General features: G+C 42.7%; 1 protein-coding gene and 1 pseudogene across 3 annotated transcripts in view; one reads left to right on the top strand and one right to left on the bottom strand.

Annotated features, from left to right (window-relative positions):
• Window positions 1-1,150: 1,150 nt before the first annotated feature.
• Window positions 1,151-17,220, top strand: LOC146380771 (uncharacterized; annotated as a pseudogene). The gene is made up of 3 exons (XR_014801361.1): window positions 1,151-1,284; window positions 5,336-5,394; window positions 16,392-17,220. The product of XR_014801361.1 is annotated as an uncharacterized LOC146380771 (transcript).
• LOC146380769 (uncharacterized) overlaps window positions 6,449-18,024 on the bottom strand; it is a 42,117-nt gene continuing 30,541 nt past the window's right edge. The window contains exons 4-6 of one of the 2 annotated variants that reach the window (XR_014801350.1): window positions 11,329-11,707; window positions 9,341-9,505; window positions 6,449-7,523 (exon numbers count right to left, since the gene is read on the bottom strand). Coding sequence is in view for 1 of the 2 variants with exons in the window: in XM_084940077.1 (XP_084796203.1) it covers window positions 9,493-9,505; window positions 11,329-11,707 (392 nt within the window). In the remaining variant the exon portion in view is untranslated. Of the gene's footprint in view, window positions 9,506-11,328; window positions 11,708-18,024 lie in introns of both variants that reach the window. The other variant, XM_084940077.1, reaches the window with a different exon arrangement.

Genomic DNA, 18,024 nt, shown 5'->3' with positions numbered 1-18,024 from the left:
AGCTGTGCATGAAGTGTGATTTTATTGTGGTGGAAGCAAAACAGCAAAAGTCAGAGGGAATTCATGACGATGTTTATGAGAAGCGTAGTTTGGATCTTCTTTTGCTGCTGGTTCGGCCAATATTGTTTGGAGAGAGATCCGTCGGAGGCTCCGCGCTTTGTGTTTACATCTATGTGCAGAATCCGTGGTCCTGCTCTCATTCACTGCTTTAGCTGTTTGGTGGTTGTTGAAATTTTGTGAGGTTTAACCTGAGATTCTGGCATTTCGGGCAAAATACATTTATATTAAAAAAAATGATTCAGGATTTTAGTGAATCGATATCACGTTATCCAAGCCAGAATCGATTTCAATCGATAATGTCTGTGAAGGTTCTCAGTCATCCAGGTCATCGTAGTCAAAGGAGCTTGCAAAGAAAAGCGTCTGGACTTCTTTAAGTTACTTGAAGACGTTTCACCTCTCATCCGAGAAGCTTCTTCAGTTCTAAGGTCAAATGGTGGAGAGTCCCAGATATAAACCTAGTGGGAGTATCACACCCAGTTTCACACCTTGGCTCAGGCGATTAGAGGATCATCAGGGGGTCCTTTTGTCCCTCTGTGGGGGGATACTCCCACTAGGTTTATATCTGGGACTCTCCACCATTTGACCTTAGAACTGAAGAAGCTTCTCGGATGAGAGGTGAAACGTCTTCAAGTAACTTAAAGAAGTCCAGACGCTTTTCTTTGCAAGCGCCTTTGACTTCAATCGATAATCAAAACCCACCCCTAGTAACTGTGTAATCATGCTTATGTACATCTGGATAATGACACAAACTAGTGTGTGGCGCTTCACTTTTTAAAAACCTAAAAGACAGAAATCAGATTATAGGATCTGTAGTGTTGTTTATTTATATTATGGTACTAATCATTTGTGATATTTAGTACTGTGTGCATACTTTATTAGAAGAGATGAGATTAAAAAATTCTTTCTTGCTGGTTCCATCGAACAAGAAATGCTCAAGTAACTATGTAACACCTACGTAATCTGTTCAACAACACAGTGTGATGGGGGAAATCAGCTGTGTTTTGCTGCCCATTTTATTTCGAATCTGGCGCGAACCGGTGAGCCACTTCCTGAATCAGTCACATGGTACGGACTGCCCGCGAGGCCTCGAACGTCACTGCATACGTAATCAAAGCGAGCCTCGATACGCGCTTCACAAAAACTCCCCCGAGATTACCCGACACAGGTATCGAAGCTTCGACACACAGGACACATCACTAGTCTTTGGTCTTTTCTCCTGCACAGGTAACCAATCTCAAATCAAATCACTTTTATGGGTACATCACATTACAGGTACAGCATATGTGACTGAACACGTGATTAAGCTGGCGCTAGCCTTTAGCTAGTTATCTTAGCATGCTGCTAGCTGCTTTAGTTGCTGTGTGATAACACGAGGGGAATACGACTCCATACGACATGTGTACAAATAGATCCAATTATTTTTCAGAGGTAGTTTATGTGTAGTCCTTGGTGATTTAGTCTCATATGAAGGCTCATAGTGGGTTGAAGGTGGATGGTGTCCACATGTGATTGTTCTGATTTTATTTCTTAGTTTGGATTCACTGAAATCATTTGGACCTCTAGTCGGAGTGAACTACAACACTGACATCTGTGAGGTTTTGCTGTGAAAGCCCAGAATTCTGGGTGAAACACTATTACTGTTTCTTCTAATTAAATGCCCACGACATATTTGTTTTAACTCGGTGAAATGGAGAATAAGGCCTGCCGAGTGGGAGACCCTCTTGGTTTCTTGCAGAGTATTTCAGGGTCTAAATTTCAAATTGTTTAGAGAAAAATAGGTATAGAGATCGACAGACCACGTGACTTTCGCGCATTGCATGCCGGGAACTCGTGGCAAAACAATCCAAGTACCGCATCAAACGCAAGCATTTGCAGCACCGCAAAACGTTCATTCTCCAGTTCCAATACCTTCTTGCTTTTTCTTTGCCCCCCCAAAAAGTTATGTACAAAACGAAGGAGAACAATGCCGGTCCGTACAAAGACAGACTTGATGAAAAGTCAAAGAAAAGATACGAGGAAAAAAATCAAAGGAGTGAAAGGGTCAGACCCGTACGAGCACATAGAGTGGACAAAAGACGTTGGTGTGCTGCCCAACTTTCACCACGCTCATATTTATAATTATACGGTTCTTGGAGTGAGTGCATACACTCATGAAGTTTAGTAACTTCAGGTCACTGCAACAAGCCCAGGTACAGTTTACCGACGGATGGGTACAGGACCTTGAAATGCACCGTGTAGAACGAAAGACCATCGTACGAACAAAGGTAAGTTTACCAGTCTCACAAATCGTCTTCATAAATACACATTCGTTAACCGTTTGTTAATAGGACCTTTGAGCTCAACGGTAATTAATTAGTAGTGGACATAATTTCTGGTTCGCATTACAGAAATGTAGCAGTGACAATAATATTGTATGCTGTAATCCTACTGTGCAATTAGTGATACAAAAAAACTGTTTTATCCTGTGAATACAAGTATGTTTTTGTCAATGTCCTGCATATATATGCCCAAGGGTTGTATTGAAGCAATCAAGTGATGAATGACTGTTTTACAGTATGTTGTTTTGCAATGTTTTTATTTTTTGTATTGTGGATTTTTATTTATTTATTTTTTTTTACAGAACCAGCTAATAAAGCACAATTGAATACAATTTTTCTTCTTTCTTGTAAGATTCTATAATAGAATGAAACAATAATGCCAGTTATAAATAAGACAATAATTGAATGAATTACGAAACACTCATTTTATTTCTATTAGATCTGAAAATGTTGTGTAATACTACAACCTGAAACAACAAATAGATTGTGTTGGCCTGTACAGGAGATAAAGGGGGAAAAAAACAACAGCTGTGAAATGGAATAGTCCAAATCACCAAAGTAAACTGGACCTGGGCTTGTTGCAGGGATCTGAAGTCACTAAACATTTTGTGGGTGTATGCACTAAAACTTAGGACCATATAATAATAAATATGTGCGTGATGAAAGTTGGGCAGCAGGCCAACGTTCTTACTCCACTCTGTATGCTTGTATGGGTCTGACCCTTTCACTCCTGATTTTTTTTCCTCGTCCTTTTTTTTTTTTTTTTTTTTTTTTGCCCTTTTGTCAAGTCTCTCTTTGTACGGACCTGACGTGTTCTTCATCGTTTTGTACATAACTGTTTTTGGGGCAAATAAAATGCAAGTAGGGATTAAAACTGCAGAATTAATTATTACTGGTGCTAGAAATACTAGCGCTTGATGCAGTGTTTTGATTTTGTTGCCACGGGCACCCACAAAGCAATGCGCGAAGGTGGTGCGTGGTCTGTCAATCTCTATCGAAGTTACATTGCCCAGCCACGCCCCCCTTAGTTCCTCCTTTCCACCTTCATGCTCTGTCTCCGCAGTCTGATGTGTGATGTGTAGAGGGTCAAGGCTGCGAGGATTATGGCAGTGGTGATTTTTCCCAGGAGAAGCTGAGACCCTGTTTACTAGAAGGTTTTAAAATTTCTGTACTTTTAGGTGACAGAAGGAGACATGTGGCCAAAACACAGAGAGCGGCACTCTAAAAGATCTTTAAATATAGTAAACATACCTTGTGTGCCACAGACTGCTCCCAAACACGAGGGGGCAAATAATACCTCTAAAACACTTAAGTTGGCTTTATTAAACGTTAGATCTTTAGCTGGGAAAACATTTTTAATTAATGATTTAATCACTGAGCTAGGGGTGGGCGATATAAACGATATACGATAGAAACGATATAAATCTGGCCAACGATAGAGATTTTGACTATGTCGCTCTATCGCGATAGCGCACGTTGATGATGTCATCAAGCTGCGCCTGTTTTGGTCGAAAGCATCGCAGCAGCTAAAACCATTATCATCTGCAAATTATGCCGGGCGACAGTCATGGGAAAGAGTTGAAGCACTTTTGGAATATGAGGAAATCCAAAAACGGCGCTTCCTCCACTTCCGTAACATTGATTCATTAATGTTGAATTCTCTCGCAGCTGTTCTATTCCCATGTTGTTGCAGTATATTAATAACTAACCTCGTATTGTGGATGAATAATCTCAGTTGTTCTCCTGACTGAGGTTTGGCCCGTGTATAGCTTCCTGCTATACGATTGCATTTGTCCCTGACCACCAGAATCCTTCACGTTAACTTTTATCGAGTGGAAAAAAAGTTGGCGTTCATCCTCCAGCTTCACTGTGCTAATGTTATGCTAACATAGCTGTGTCGCTAGCAATCACGTAGCACAACATTATATACCAGCTAGTCCAACTTCAGTAACCCTACAAACGCCACTGCTGTTTAGTTTTCTGTCTTCATTTATGTTGGGAGTGGTAGCAGAGCTGTACGTTTGAATTAGTTTCAAAAATCTCTGTCAGAACATGCTATGAAATGTTTAGGTGGAAACTAGTGAGCTAACTTCCTGTTAACTTCTAACTCCGTTAAATGTAATAAATTCTGTTTTCATGGATGTAAAACTTAATTGTTACACCCGATAAAGCAGCAACGCTGATGGTTTAATTAAAGATGAAAGAATTTAGACCGTTTTTAACTCTTAGTGTTCGTTTGACTTTGGGACCTGAAGTGGACGGAGTTTTGGACCCAGATTACTCCGCGAAGCTCCTCACTACGGCAGCCGTAATGCTCTGACAATCCATCAAGCTGTGCAGCTTACCAAAGTTGTACTAAAACATTTTTTTTAACAGATTTCTGCACGCAGAAATCGGTTCGAGGTCAGTAAGCACAACCAGAATTCATACATAAGGCACACTCTCGATTTTTGAGAAAATTAAAGGATTTTTAGTGTGGAAAATACGTTATACAGAAGAAAAGAATATATCGTGATATATATCGTGATATATATCGTGATATATATCGTTACCGCACATGCTTCAAATTATATCGCGATATGAATTTTAGGCCATATCGCCCAGCCCTACTCTCCAGACGGAACAAATAAAATCAGACTGACGCTGCCGCAATTTGTTCTCCTGTCTAAATCATGGTCAAATGTGGTTTGAGAACGTTTTATTTTGAGCGTTAATATGAATCGAGTTTTAACAGACGTCTTTTTCCTGTTATCGGGCAAAGCGTCCTCGGTTTGTTGAAATTAGCCTGTCCGATACCATGTGAGAACAATTAATGTAACATTTTCTGTTGTAACCCACAAACTGAACGTAATGTACCGACACTCATCTTTCACTGTTTCACAAAAGTAAAACATCACAGTAATGCCCTACATTAAATCTAACTGAATTGCAAAATAAAGATCTGTTTGATGTCACAGGGGGACTGGCATTGGGAGAAGAGTCGGGCGGAGGAACAGCTCACCACTGCAGTTACAGGGTTCGTATGGGTGCTTTAAATCCTTGAAGGTGCTTGAATTTTAATGTTGTCTTGTCAAGGTTTGACAAGTGCTTGAATTTCAGATGTGGTGCTTAAAACAGCTTTAAACTATAACTGTATTTTATTTACCACAAATAACTGTCTGATTGAATGGTTTTCTTATCAGATATAGAAATAAAATGAATTGCAAAGTCTAAAAGCAAAATTTCTCTGGCTGCCCAGACGGGTGCATGTCAGTCTGTTTCAATGTGTGAACTTCAGGGAACTTGTGCTACCAAAGTTCCCTGGCTTTCATTCAAAATGTGTTTATCACGAGCACCTACACATTAAACGACTTAAACAATATAAATGGCTTCAAGCTCACATTGAGGCCTGTGGGCCACTGTCAGCCACTGAGACAATACACATTTATATGTGGTTTTGTATATGGATATTTCATACTTTAAGGCTGCCTGTTTATTTAAGGGAGATAAACAATACATTATAATTGTACATAATAATAACACAGATGACAGTTTAAATAAATAGATTTTAGATAGATGCTTGTGCATTCTTAAAGTCTTATATGTTGAATTGAACTGAGTATGTGATCTGTTTAAAGCCTCTCCCAGTCAGTGCTATTCTCCATGCCTGTCTTACTGTACATGATGTCATTAACACAAACACTTTAAAGGTAATAATTTAGGACTTGAACATTAACACAGACACCAATGTAGTTAAACGTCTTACAGTTAGTTTAAACTCCTATTTTTTTGTGTCATAAAGGAAAGAAGCATCAATATCTGAGAAGACTTTTGGCCATACTGTTATTTTATGGTGTTTGGTGCAGTTTTCTTGTTTTGTGGAATTATTTTGTTTTTTTTAACAGGAGATGAATCTCTAACAAGTTGATTTGTTGACATTGCCTCATCTAAATTTTGAACTAAAGTGTGTGTTTTGAGTTTATATACTATACATATAAGGCCACCGTTTCTGTTGTTGGGTCTGTGTTTCCACAAGCCCCGCTAGTTTAGAGACTTATTCATCATGAAGAAAACAAGACAGTCAGCGATCGATCGATTTACTTGCAAGGGAGGCCTCGTCGGTGTCTACCACAAAATGACCCCAAATCCGGCCTCTGCTTGCTGCCTTTGGTTCAATACAGGAACCAAAGGCCTCCGCTTGCTACCTTTTATTGGGAAAACAGTTCACACAATACACATCACAGCAAAAGCACCTCTCACATGGTTCTAAGACAAGGCACTATGTGTGTGTATGTGTAAACATCTGTATGCGTGTGAGAGTGTGTGTGTGTTTGACTGAGTGTGTGAGAATGTGTGTCTCTCTGTGTGACTTCCAACTGTTTCTAACAACACCTTAGTCATAAAATGGCAATCTCCCCCACACCCAATATATGCTTCAATTCTTGTATTGGTTCACCATGCACAACACAGTGAAGCCATAAAAAGGGCAGGAAGCTTACCAAACATCAAACAACCCTTCAGAAGGATGTGCTTGTGATAAAACACTACAGACCCCCCCCCCCCCCCCCCCCCCCCCCCCAAAGGAATTCCTTTCATCACAGAGTTGAAACAATGTAGAGATGGTAAGCATAAAAATGACAACATTTAACAATTCACTTTAACATTCCCCTCCTGTTTTGTTATTTGTATGCTCCAAATTATTCCTGTGTAGTATATTCTCAGCCATGCACCACTTGCTTGACATTTTCAGCGCAGGCGTCATTTATACACAGGCTTCTGTCATGTCATTCACCTCCTATTGCAGCAAAACATCACACTTAATTCTTTTAAGCAGTTAACCTGCTTCTCATTGATCTCATACACAGTAAACTACAACTTGCAAGTAAACAACTGGATGTCAACAATCAAACAAGAAGAATCAACATTCTCAAAAATCACATGTCACTACAATCCAACTGTATACAGACATAGGCATTCACACACATCAGTTGATTTTATTGTTTGGTCCATGTGGCTTTCAGCTAACTTCAAAGCTGTAGCCTGGTCAACACTCCTTTTTATGACTCCTATCAACCCCCCAAATCTTCTCACTGTAGGCATCCTGTGGGGGTTAGAGTCAGCTGGTGAATTATCTGCATTTACAACGCTTCTCCTTTCCTGTTGTCTCTGCAGAAAAAGATTTTTAGAAGGAAATTAGATCAAGCTGTTTTGATCTTCTTGGCTCAAAACCTCAACCAGCTTAGAGAAGTGTTCATGATGTAAATGTAGACAAAACTCTTCTCTGTTTACATCCCTTCTTGCAGAGGACAAAAAGAATAGGTGACGTTGCACAAATTCCATGGTAAATTTCCAACTTGGACTAATCCATTGCCCTTCATACACATGGGTAACTGGCCTGCTTCCAGTTTGTTTAGCTGTTCAATGTCCTGCAGTGAGTCAGATACTTGGAGTCAGGCCAGCAGGTCTGACTAACCAGAGCAGTTCACCTTCCTGGCTACTGGTGAATCAACCGTCCATTCAGGTTCAGAGGAGTTGAAAATTTGGCAGTGTTCCAAGTATGTTTACTCCTGGATGTGTTGCTAAGGCAAGCAAACAAACTGTCTCGTTCTCTGTGGCTATATGGCCACAGTCAAGAAGAATGTGTAGCCAGTGGCATCATAAGCATAACCATTGGTCTCGTTGTTTATGTGAGCGGTTGTGTTCAACTGCCACCAGCAGTTGGTTGAAAACCCATGCGGGTACTGGGTGTGGTTTGCTCTGTCCCAGTGCGCTCCTGTCAACCCACTCAGGGCTAACAGGCTCAAGAAGGTGCACAGCACATTCCTTAGCCATTCTAAGTAGGGATGGGTATCGTTTAGGTTTTATCCGATACCGGTACTTTTGAAACGGTGCCGGTGCTTAAACGGTACTCAAACCGGTGCTTAAAGAATGGAGAACACCAACTTTGTCCAAAAAACCTCTCATGTTCAGCTGTTTTTTTGTAAAAAGATAACAATGTTAGCCTTTTCTGCAGCTATAGGGCATATATGGTATCACTCTTGGCTGAAAGCAGTGCTTAAACAATGGAAAAAACACAAACTTTATCCAAAAACCTCTCATGTTTAACTGTTTTCCACTTTTTCTTTGGTCATTTTAGCCTTTTTGGCCAGGGTGAAGGGAGTATCTGCCATCAAACAAGAAGACAGCCGCATGTAGCTATGATGATGTTTGCTAGTTCACCTTACATGCATTAATGTAATAACGTGGTTAGCCTACTCAACGTAAATTACACACGAACAACATTACGCTACTCACGCAGAGAAGAACGGCTGCTGCTGCCATCATCATCCGTCATCATTTCTGCGACACTGGCAGGGCTAGGGGCCAGGACTCTATTCTTCGGATTTGTGGGGGATGTTGCTCCGGGTCCGATAACTGGCAACCCACCCGCAGTAGATGTGCACGGAGTGAGGTCTCGCAGCAAGCTATCAAATACGGCGCATTTCTCGGCTTTTAAAAAAAACGCTTTGCGTCGCCAGGTGTTTCATCGGATTTGAGGTGTTACCTCCTTTGACAGTATCACCTTAAAGCGCTTGTTGCAGGCTGCTGAGTTTGCATATTTTGCTGTGAAGTACAGCCAGACTTTTGACCGCTTCGCCTTGGGCATTTTTAATCTGTAGCTCTGCTCTAAAAGAACGTACGTACCTGGACCCGCCTACTATCCTCGGAAACGTAAAATGATTGGCTAGAATCTAAAGTGTATCACAGCTCAGGAAAAAAAAGCACCGAAATGTGCGCTGCTTTTCGGTCTGGTTACTACCGTTTATGTCAGAACCGGTGCCATCATCGCACCGGATACCGGTACCCATCCCTAATTCTAAGTTGGGTTCTGGATCCATTGGTTTCTTCACCAGGATTGAGACGAGAGGTCCTAGAGATATACTCCCCCCTTTGTACCGCTGGCCTTTTCACCATTACCCAGAGTCGGCCAGGAAGTGTGTTACCTTCTTGCAGTGCGCTTGATGTATCCAAGTGTTTCTCTCAGCAATCTTCACTGTTGTGGGCGTCGTCAGCAGCACCTGATAGGGACCTTCCCGCCGTGGACTGGGCCAGCACTTCCTCTCCATGGCCTTTATGAGCATCTAATCTCCAGACTTCAGACTCTGCTCCTGCAGAGAAACAGAATCATCTGGCAGATGATTTGTTCTCATGACTTCTTTACTTTTAAACATTTTAAGCATCCAATCTGCTAATGTGTTCTCTCTTCTGCTTTTCTATCATCACTACAGAAGACTAAACCTCTAAATGGTCTACCATATATAATCCCAAAGCGTCAGACTGTTCTCTGTTGGAGTAATCCTCATGTACATCTTAACTAATTCTATACAGTCTAACCATGTCCTGCCTGTCTCTTCCATTGTTTTCCTAAGTCTTAGCTTTACTGTGCCATTAGTTCTCTCTACCAACCCTGCACTTTGTGGGTGATATGAACAATGATGTTTTAGTGTTATCCCTAGATGCTGTGCCATTAATCCAATCACTTCATTTACAAAGTGTGGACCATCATCACTATAAATGGTCTCCGGAATCCCGTGTCCCGGATGATATTCTTACATATGGCTTTGGCAACCGAAATGGCATCTGCTTCCCTAGTTGGGACGATTTCTACCCACTTTGAAAAAGGGCACACTTTCACTAAACAGTACTTATAGTTATTACAGTTGGACAGCTCTATAAAGTCCATGTTAATAACTTGAAATGGGTGACTGGGTCTGGGGAATTTCCCTCTCTTAGGTCTCAAATTACCCCAAGAATTGTGCTTGCAACATATCATACATGACCTGCAAAAAAATTTATTTAAAGTATTAAATCCTAGAGTATGAAAATGTTGCTCTACTGCTGCCATCATCCCTCCTGTCGAGACATGGCACGGCCCATGGTTCAAAATCGCAGCAGTCTTATACAAATTCTGAGGCAGTATTGGGTTATCACACAGACAATAAACACCATCCTGCAAGCTCGCTCCTTTTGTGAGCCAAACTGTTTTTCTGCAGCAGTAGGTGAGTGGGCCTGCATGTCTGCCAGTACATCTCGTATAATAGGCAACATCTGTTGGTGTTGCACCGCTAAAATGTGAACACCATGTGCTCCGAAAGCTGCCTCTTTTGTGATCTTATCTGCAAAAGCATTCCCTAATGCAACTGGATCTTTCCCTCACATGTGTGTACACATTTACAAATGGCAATTCTACTGGGCAATATTATTGCTTACAGCAGATTTTGCAGGAGTTTGGCGTGTTCTACAGGCTTCCCTGTAGAGGCTGTCACACCTCGTCTCACCCACTGCACTGCAAAGAAATGTAATGTAGCAAATGCATATTGGCCATCAGTGTATATTGTCTCTCTGCAGCTTTACACGCTTCCGTTAAAGCTACCATCTCTGCTGCTTAAGCAGATATGAAACATGATAGTTGTCCTGCACAGATACCTTTCTCACTATCTACTACAGTAAAACCTGTTTTAGCCTGTCCTTCTGCTGTTGTAAAGCTCAAACCATCAACAAACCAAACCTTTCCCTCAACGAGTGGCACATCTATTACGTCATCCCTGGGCTTACACTCCTTCTCCACGTGCTCTCTACACTCATGAGAAGTGCCCTCTTCTTTCGTTGGCAAAAGGGTTGACGGATTCAGAATTGTGCACCATTTTATGATTGTGTGGTTGTGAGAGTAATAGTAACATTAGAGACAAGTGTCTTGTAGCTTACAGAAAGGTCATTTTAGTCTGCAGTAGTAAAACATCCACCTCGTGTGGAACTAACAGTGTCAAAGGGTGAAATAAAACTATTTTCAGGAACATTGTACAGCTTGAGCCGCTGCATATACTGATCTCACGCATGGAGGTAAAGCACAAGCAACTAGGTCTAATCTTTTAGGATAGTAAGTTACTGGCTTCACTTGTGGAAAATGTGCTGTTAGTTATTTCACAGTCACCTGGCATTTGTGCTGTTCACAGAACCACAAGTCCATCGCTGGACCTCCTCTGCGCTGTCACTTTTGGAGCTTGGCACCCTCCCTTCATCCCTCAGGTTCTCATGTTCCAGTGCCCCGGACGATTTAAGGCAGAGCACGTTGTACACCTTAGTTGTCTTCCTCAACTTCAACGTCAAAACTCTTCCACTCCTTATAGTTGTCTGCTGTGCAAAGACTCCTCTCGATGATCTCCTGGAAGCCCAGTAGCACAGCTCTCTGCGCGATGTCTGCTGTGCTGAAGGTGATCTCTGATCCTCCTGAAGCCTCTCTCCTGGCCTCAGCTTCCACGTTGTGGACGATCCTCTCAGTGACTCCTTCTCGTCATGGCACCTCACGACATCTGCAAATTTAAAAAAATGACACTCCTCTTGTGCCACACGGCTCTCGCCATGTGTCAACTCCCCAATGAGACATGTAAAAGAATGTTGCACAGTCTCCCTAAAACAATCTCCAGGGTTTCCCACTTGGAGCAGCTTCACTCCAACCTGTAACCCTGTGTAAAAACATTAGTCAGCAATTAAATGTTTAGCTTGTTTAACTCCCAGCTCTACCCAGAGCCTGTATCCTAGAAGACAAAGTCTTTAGGTTAAAACAACTTCACATTTGCAACCAACTACAACTCATAAGTGTAATAAAGTATTCAGCATCACAGAGACAAGTATCATTGCAGGTTTATTCTAAACTCATTAAACTCCTACATTTCCCATAATTTGCACCAAATCATTGAACATCTCAACGTCATTCCACATTAAAATCAATATGTGGAATGACGGCTTGTAGGAGAGAGGTGGCCTGTCTGGTGTCATGGTATGAGGACAACAACCTCACCCTCAGCACTGATAAGACAAAGGAGACAATAGTGGACACAAGGAAGAAGATGAGGCCTCACCAACCGCTGTTTATCTGGGAGCTTGAAGTGGAGAGGGTGAGCAGTTTTAGGTGTCTGGGAGTCCACATCAATGAGGACCTCACCAGGTCACTGAACACCACATAACTGGTCAAGAAGGCTCAACAGCGGCTGTACTTCCTGAGGAGGCTGAGGAAATTTGGTATGTTGGCCACGATCCTCAGCAGGTTCTACAGCTGCATTGTGGAGAGCATATTGACCGGCTACATCACTGCATGGTAAGGCAACGGTACTGCTCTGGATCGCAAAAGCCTGCAGCCTGCAGTTAATTTTTTTTTTTTTTTTTTAAATTAACAACTGCGGAGAAGATCATCAGGACCCCGCTGCCCTTTCTGCAGAGCATCTAGCAATCCAGAGTCCAAAGGAGAGCTCCCTCCATCCTCATAAAGACCCCACACACCCCCAACATAGACTGTTCACTCTTCTGCCCTCAGGAAGAAGGCTTAGAACTGTGAAATCTAGAACATCCTGACTTTACAACTCCTTCTTCCCCACTGCTATCAGAGTCCTGAACAGCTGACCTATCTTAACAGTAATTTTTGCATATCATGTCATAACTCCTTTATGCATACATCTACCTCACTTTTTTTTTTTTTTTTTTTTTGTATAACCAGTCTACTTTTTTTTTTTTTTTCTTTTGCCATCAGAATTATTGTCTAAATGCAAGGAAAGATGCCCAACGGATTTACTTTAACCAAATTGACCATCCCAGCCTTGCCGTAATGGTCTATTTGATTCACCTTTTATTGTTTATTTTATTTACTTTTTTTATTTTCACTTTGCTTTGAGGTAGGAGCCAAAAAGGGTGTAGTTTGTGTGTGTGTGTGTGTGTGTGTGTGTGTGTGTGTGAGAGCACCTGTGTGTACACCTGTGAGCATGGACGCGTTTGTTTTTATAAGGTTCCTTCATGTAATGATCTGCTAGAGGGTGTGGGGAGCCACAGCCCCGTCCTCCAGGGCATGAAGCAGGTATGGAGGAGATCAAGACTCCAGACATCCAGAGGCCCCCAGAACACAAGAGACCAAGGAAGACCAACAGAGGGGCAGCCGCGCCACTATCCCAGAAAGAGCTGAGGAGAGCCCCAGATGAGGGGTCACTCAGCAGCCGCGGAGCAGAAGCCAGGGGGGGTTGCAGTGACGTGCCCGTGAGCTCCGCCGGCAGCCAGCTGCGCCAGAGTGACCGAGTCCCAGGCCGAGAGGCCGAGGGCACCCCACCCCCGAAGTGGCCCGAGCGAGCCCCAGGCTCCAGGCCCCGATAAGCAGCCACCAAGGAGTGAGCCGGTGTGTACCTGGGCGCCCATCCCCGGACACAAAGAACCACCAACGCACCGATGTCTGAGGGCGTCTGCCACTGGCAGGGGAAGTGGTGCGGGGAGATAGGCCTCCATACCTTAGAGGGCCTGAGATGTCCCCAGAGAGGTGGCGTCTGATACCCAACCTGACATATAGACACAGACATACAGGCACACACAGCTACAAACATCCATTCCCACCCTCATGCTCTCATATGCAATTACTCAACACTCAACCAACGTGGAGACAGATATAGAGAGACACTGTACACACAATCACACTCCCCAAGCGTACTCTAAAAACCGGGTCTAGGTACCCTTGCCCCTGGAGGGGGAAACTGCACTCAGACCCAGGTGTTGTTACCCTTTTCCCTGCGGTGGGGAGAAGCAGACCACCCCGACTCCGCAGCAGCAGGGAGGCTCCACACTCCAGACCCCAGTCGGACGGCCAACTCCTCCTCCTGGCTCCCCGCTCCAGCAGGTCACAGAGAACGGGGGTGTGAGAAGGCCCATCCGGACCGGGGCCCAGAACAGCAGTGCCCCACAGAGCCTGGGACAGCCCACCTGACCCCACCACAGAGAAAACTGCACCCACCCCGTCATCCACTCATCTTCCAGACTACACAAGACAGTAGACGCCCAGGCTGAGATCTTCCTCCACCTCTCCTATATCTCCCCCTCCTGCAGAGTGAGTTCCTGAAGAGAGGAGACCTCCTGCAAGGTGTAACAACCTCCCCCACCAGTTGAAGAGCCCCCCAGGTGGCTCGATGCACTGGCGGCACCCTGCGCCAGGGCCGGGCCCCCATACACCCACCCGCCCACAACCCCAGCAACATACCAACCAGGACCCAAGCCCCCGAGGCCCGGCCAGAGCCCCAGCCCAGAGGCGGAGTGCCCATAGAACCTCACGCCCGTCCCAGACCCACCCAGGGGCAGCCAGGCTACCAGGTCAGTAACCCACGTCCGTCAGCACAGACCCTCCCCTGGCCCCGCTGCATGCAGCCACGAGGAAACCGTCACCTAAGAGCCAACAGAGCCCTTAATAGGCCATGACCGCTACCCCGGGTTGAGCCCTCCAAGGAAGATGCTCCTGGGGAACCCCCCGACGCCCTAAGCCTGTCCCTACCCCCACACCAATCACAACAGTGAAGGCGGGACCAAACTATGACCCCCCACCCCCACTAGGTGATGAAGCTGATCAAAGGAGCCCAGAGCAATTGATCTGATGTGGTGGCAGAGGCTGTATCAAGACTAATGTAATCTAATAGATAATTTCTATATTGGTTAGAATTAAGATTATTTTTATTTTTCCAGTTCATGAGGACTGTTTTCTCGGCTATGCATAGGGCTATATTCTTTTCTGAAGTGACATTATCTAAGCTGCCCAACAAACACACTAAGGGGGAAGTTGGAATGTTACATTTCAGACACTTTGATAAGTCTTCACATATCTCGCGCCAAAACTTCTGAACTGGTGGACAGAACCAAAGAGCGTGGATATAATTGTCCGGTGTATTGGTTTGACAGTGTGAGCAGTTGTTGGTAGACGTATAACCCATCTTGAACATCCGATGACCTGTATAGTGCACTCTATGTAGTATTTTGTATTGAATTAATTGAAAACTGGGATTTCTAATTAGATGAAAGGTTTTTAAGCAAATCTGAGACCAGAAGTTTTGGTCTAAGTTAACTGATAAATCCGCTTCCCATTTTACCATAGGAAGTGATATTGATTCATCTGTTTTAGAAAGCATTCTGTATATTTTGGATAGTAATTTGGGGGTTTTAAGAGTAAGAAATTGAACCACACTTGGTGGTGTTTGTAGTTCAACTTGACCCGGTTTAAATTTCTTTTTTACTATGGATTTAATTTGTTGATATTCTAAAAATCTTTTCTTGTTGATCCCATATTGTGTAACTAGTCTGTCAAATGAAATAAATTCTGTTCCTTCTAGTATATGTTCTAAATATTTGATTCCTTTACCACTCCAAGCTGAAAAGTTTATCATATTATTGTTTTGTAATATGTCAGGGTTGTTCCAGATAGGTGTACGTTTGCATGGGATTAATGAAGACTCCGTCAATTTTAGAAACTCCCACCATGCTGTCAGAGAAGAGCTGATGCTGATGCTTTTGAAGCATTCATGTCGTTGGATGTATGAGCTGATAAATGGTAGATCTGAAATCTCTAGATTATTGCAAAGTGCTTGTTCTACATCTAGCCAAGGTTCATCTAAGAGGGTATGTTTTAGCCATCCTGAGATAAACTGAAGCCTGTTGGCTAAGAAGTAGTGCTGAAAGTTCTAATCCTCCTTTATCCTTGGTCTTTTGTAGTGTTTTTAAGCTTATACGTGGGGGTTTATTTTCTACCTCACATTTAAATTTTATCTTCACTTATTTATTTGTATTATTTATATTTTATCTGGTGTCATTTGTGTATATATACATACTTTCTTTCAACCCTTAACTTAACCGGCATGTGTGTGTGTGTGGCAGCAAAGAAAGAATTTCATTGCACAGAAAAATGCTTTTTCTTCTTGTACATATGACAATAAACCCTTTGAGTCTTTAATCTTCACTATATATTTACAATGTAAGTAGTAGTAGAAATAGACAAAAACCATTAAATGAGAAGCATTAAGAAGTAATGCAAAGTACAAATATTTAAAAAAATAAAATAAAATCTGAAATTGATATTTTACTTTATGAGGATGCTTTTGATCTGAATAAGGTTATAAGAATGCCATGTGTACATCTGTACAGTTTATGGGTTACTTCTTACCATAACTGCATTTGGTTTTCCGTTTTATTTCTTTGTCATTATAGGAGAGATGTGGGAAAGCAGGCCAAAACCTCAACACATTGAGGACATCAGCAAAAAACAAGCAAGCACAGATCCAGTTGTTGTCCCTTTGACCACTATGAAGCAGCCCAGAAGACGCCAGTGCATCGATAGTGGGAACAGAAGCTTTACCTGTGATCAGTGTGGAAAGTCTTTCACTCGGAGTAGCAGCTTAAAAGTACATCAGCTCATCCATACTGGAGTCAAAGCATTCAGCTGTGATCAGTGTGGAAAGTCTTTTAATCGACTTGGTCCCTTAAAAACTCATCAGCTCATTCATACTGGTATTAAGGCATTCAGCTGTGATCAGTGTGGAAAGTCTTTTACTCTGAGTACCAACTTAAAAAGACATCAGCTCATTCATGCTGGTGTCAAGGCGTTCCGCTGTGATCAGTGTGGAAAGTCTTTTACTCTGAGTAGCAACTTAAAAGTACATCAGCTCATCCATGCTGGAGTCAAAGCATTCAGCTGTGATCAGTGTGGAAAGTCTTTTAATCGCCTTGATCACTTAAAAGCGCATCAGGTCATTCATACTGGTGCCAAGGCATTCAGCTGTGATCAATGTGGAAAGTCTTTTACTCAGAAAAGCGACTTAAAAACACATCAGCTCATCCACAGTGGAGTTAAAGAATTCAGCTGTAATCAGTGTGGAAAGTCTTTTACTCAGAAAAGCGACTTAAAAACACATCAGGTCATCCATAGTGGAGTTAAAGCATTTGTTTGTAGTCAGTGTGGAAAAGCTTTTACTCAGATTGGTAACTTAAAAAGACATGAAGTCACGCATGCTGGTGTTAAATCATTTGTTTGTGGTCAGTGTGGAAAAGCTTTTACTCAGATTGGTCACTTAAAAAGACATCAAGTCATCCATGCTGGAGTTAAATCATTTGTTTGTGGTCAGTGTGGAAAGGGTTTTACTCAGATTGGCCACATAAAAACACATCAGCTCATCCATGCTGGGGTCAAAGCATTCAGCTGTGATCAGTGTGGAAAGTCTTTTACTCAGATTGGTCACTTAAAAAGACATCAAGTCATCCACAGTGGAGTTAAAGCATTTGTTTGTGGTCAGTGTGGAAAAGCTTTTGCTCACAGTTACAGGTTAAAAGTACATCTGCTCACCCATAGTGGAGTTAAACCTTTCAGTTGTGATCAGTGTGGAAAGTCATTTACTCTGATTGGTCACTTAAAAATGCATCAACTCATCCACAGTGGAGTTAAACCATTTGTTTGTGGTCAGTGTGGAAAGGCTTTTGCTCACAGTTACAGCTTAAAAGTCCATGAGCTCATCCACCCAGGAGCTAAACATTTCAGCTGTGATCACTGTGGAAAGTCGTTTGCACGGCTTGGTTACTTAAAAGCACATCAGGTCATTCATACTGGTGTCAAGGCATTCAACTGTGATCAGTGTGGAAAGGCTTTTACTCAGAAAAGAGACTTAAAACAGCATCAGCTCGTCCATACTGGAGTCAAGACATTCGGCTGTGATCAGTGTGGAAGGTCTTTTACTCGGAGTAGCAGCTTAAAACAACATCAGCTCATCCATACTGGAGTCAAGACATTCGGCTGTGATCAGTGTGGAAGGTCTTTTACTCGGAGTAGCAGCTTAAAACAACATCAGCT

This window comes from Perissodus microlepis, chromosome 9 (genome assembly GCF_051167445.1).
Source record: "Perissodus microlepis isolate ML-2025 ecotype Zambia chromosome 9, ASM5116744v1, whole genome shotgun sequence".
In the NCBI taxonomy this organism is placed as follows: Eukaryota; Metazoa; Chordata; class Actinopteri; order Cichliformes; family Cichlidae; genus Perissodus; species Perissodus microlepis.
This window is presented reverse-complemented; position numbering and strand designations above follow the sequence as displayed.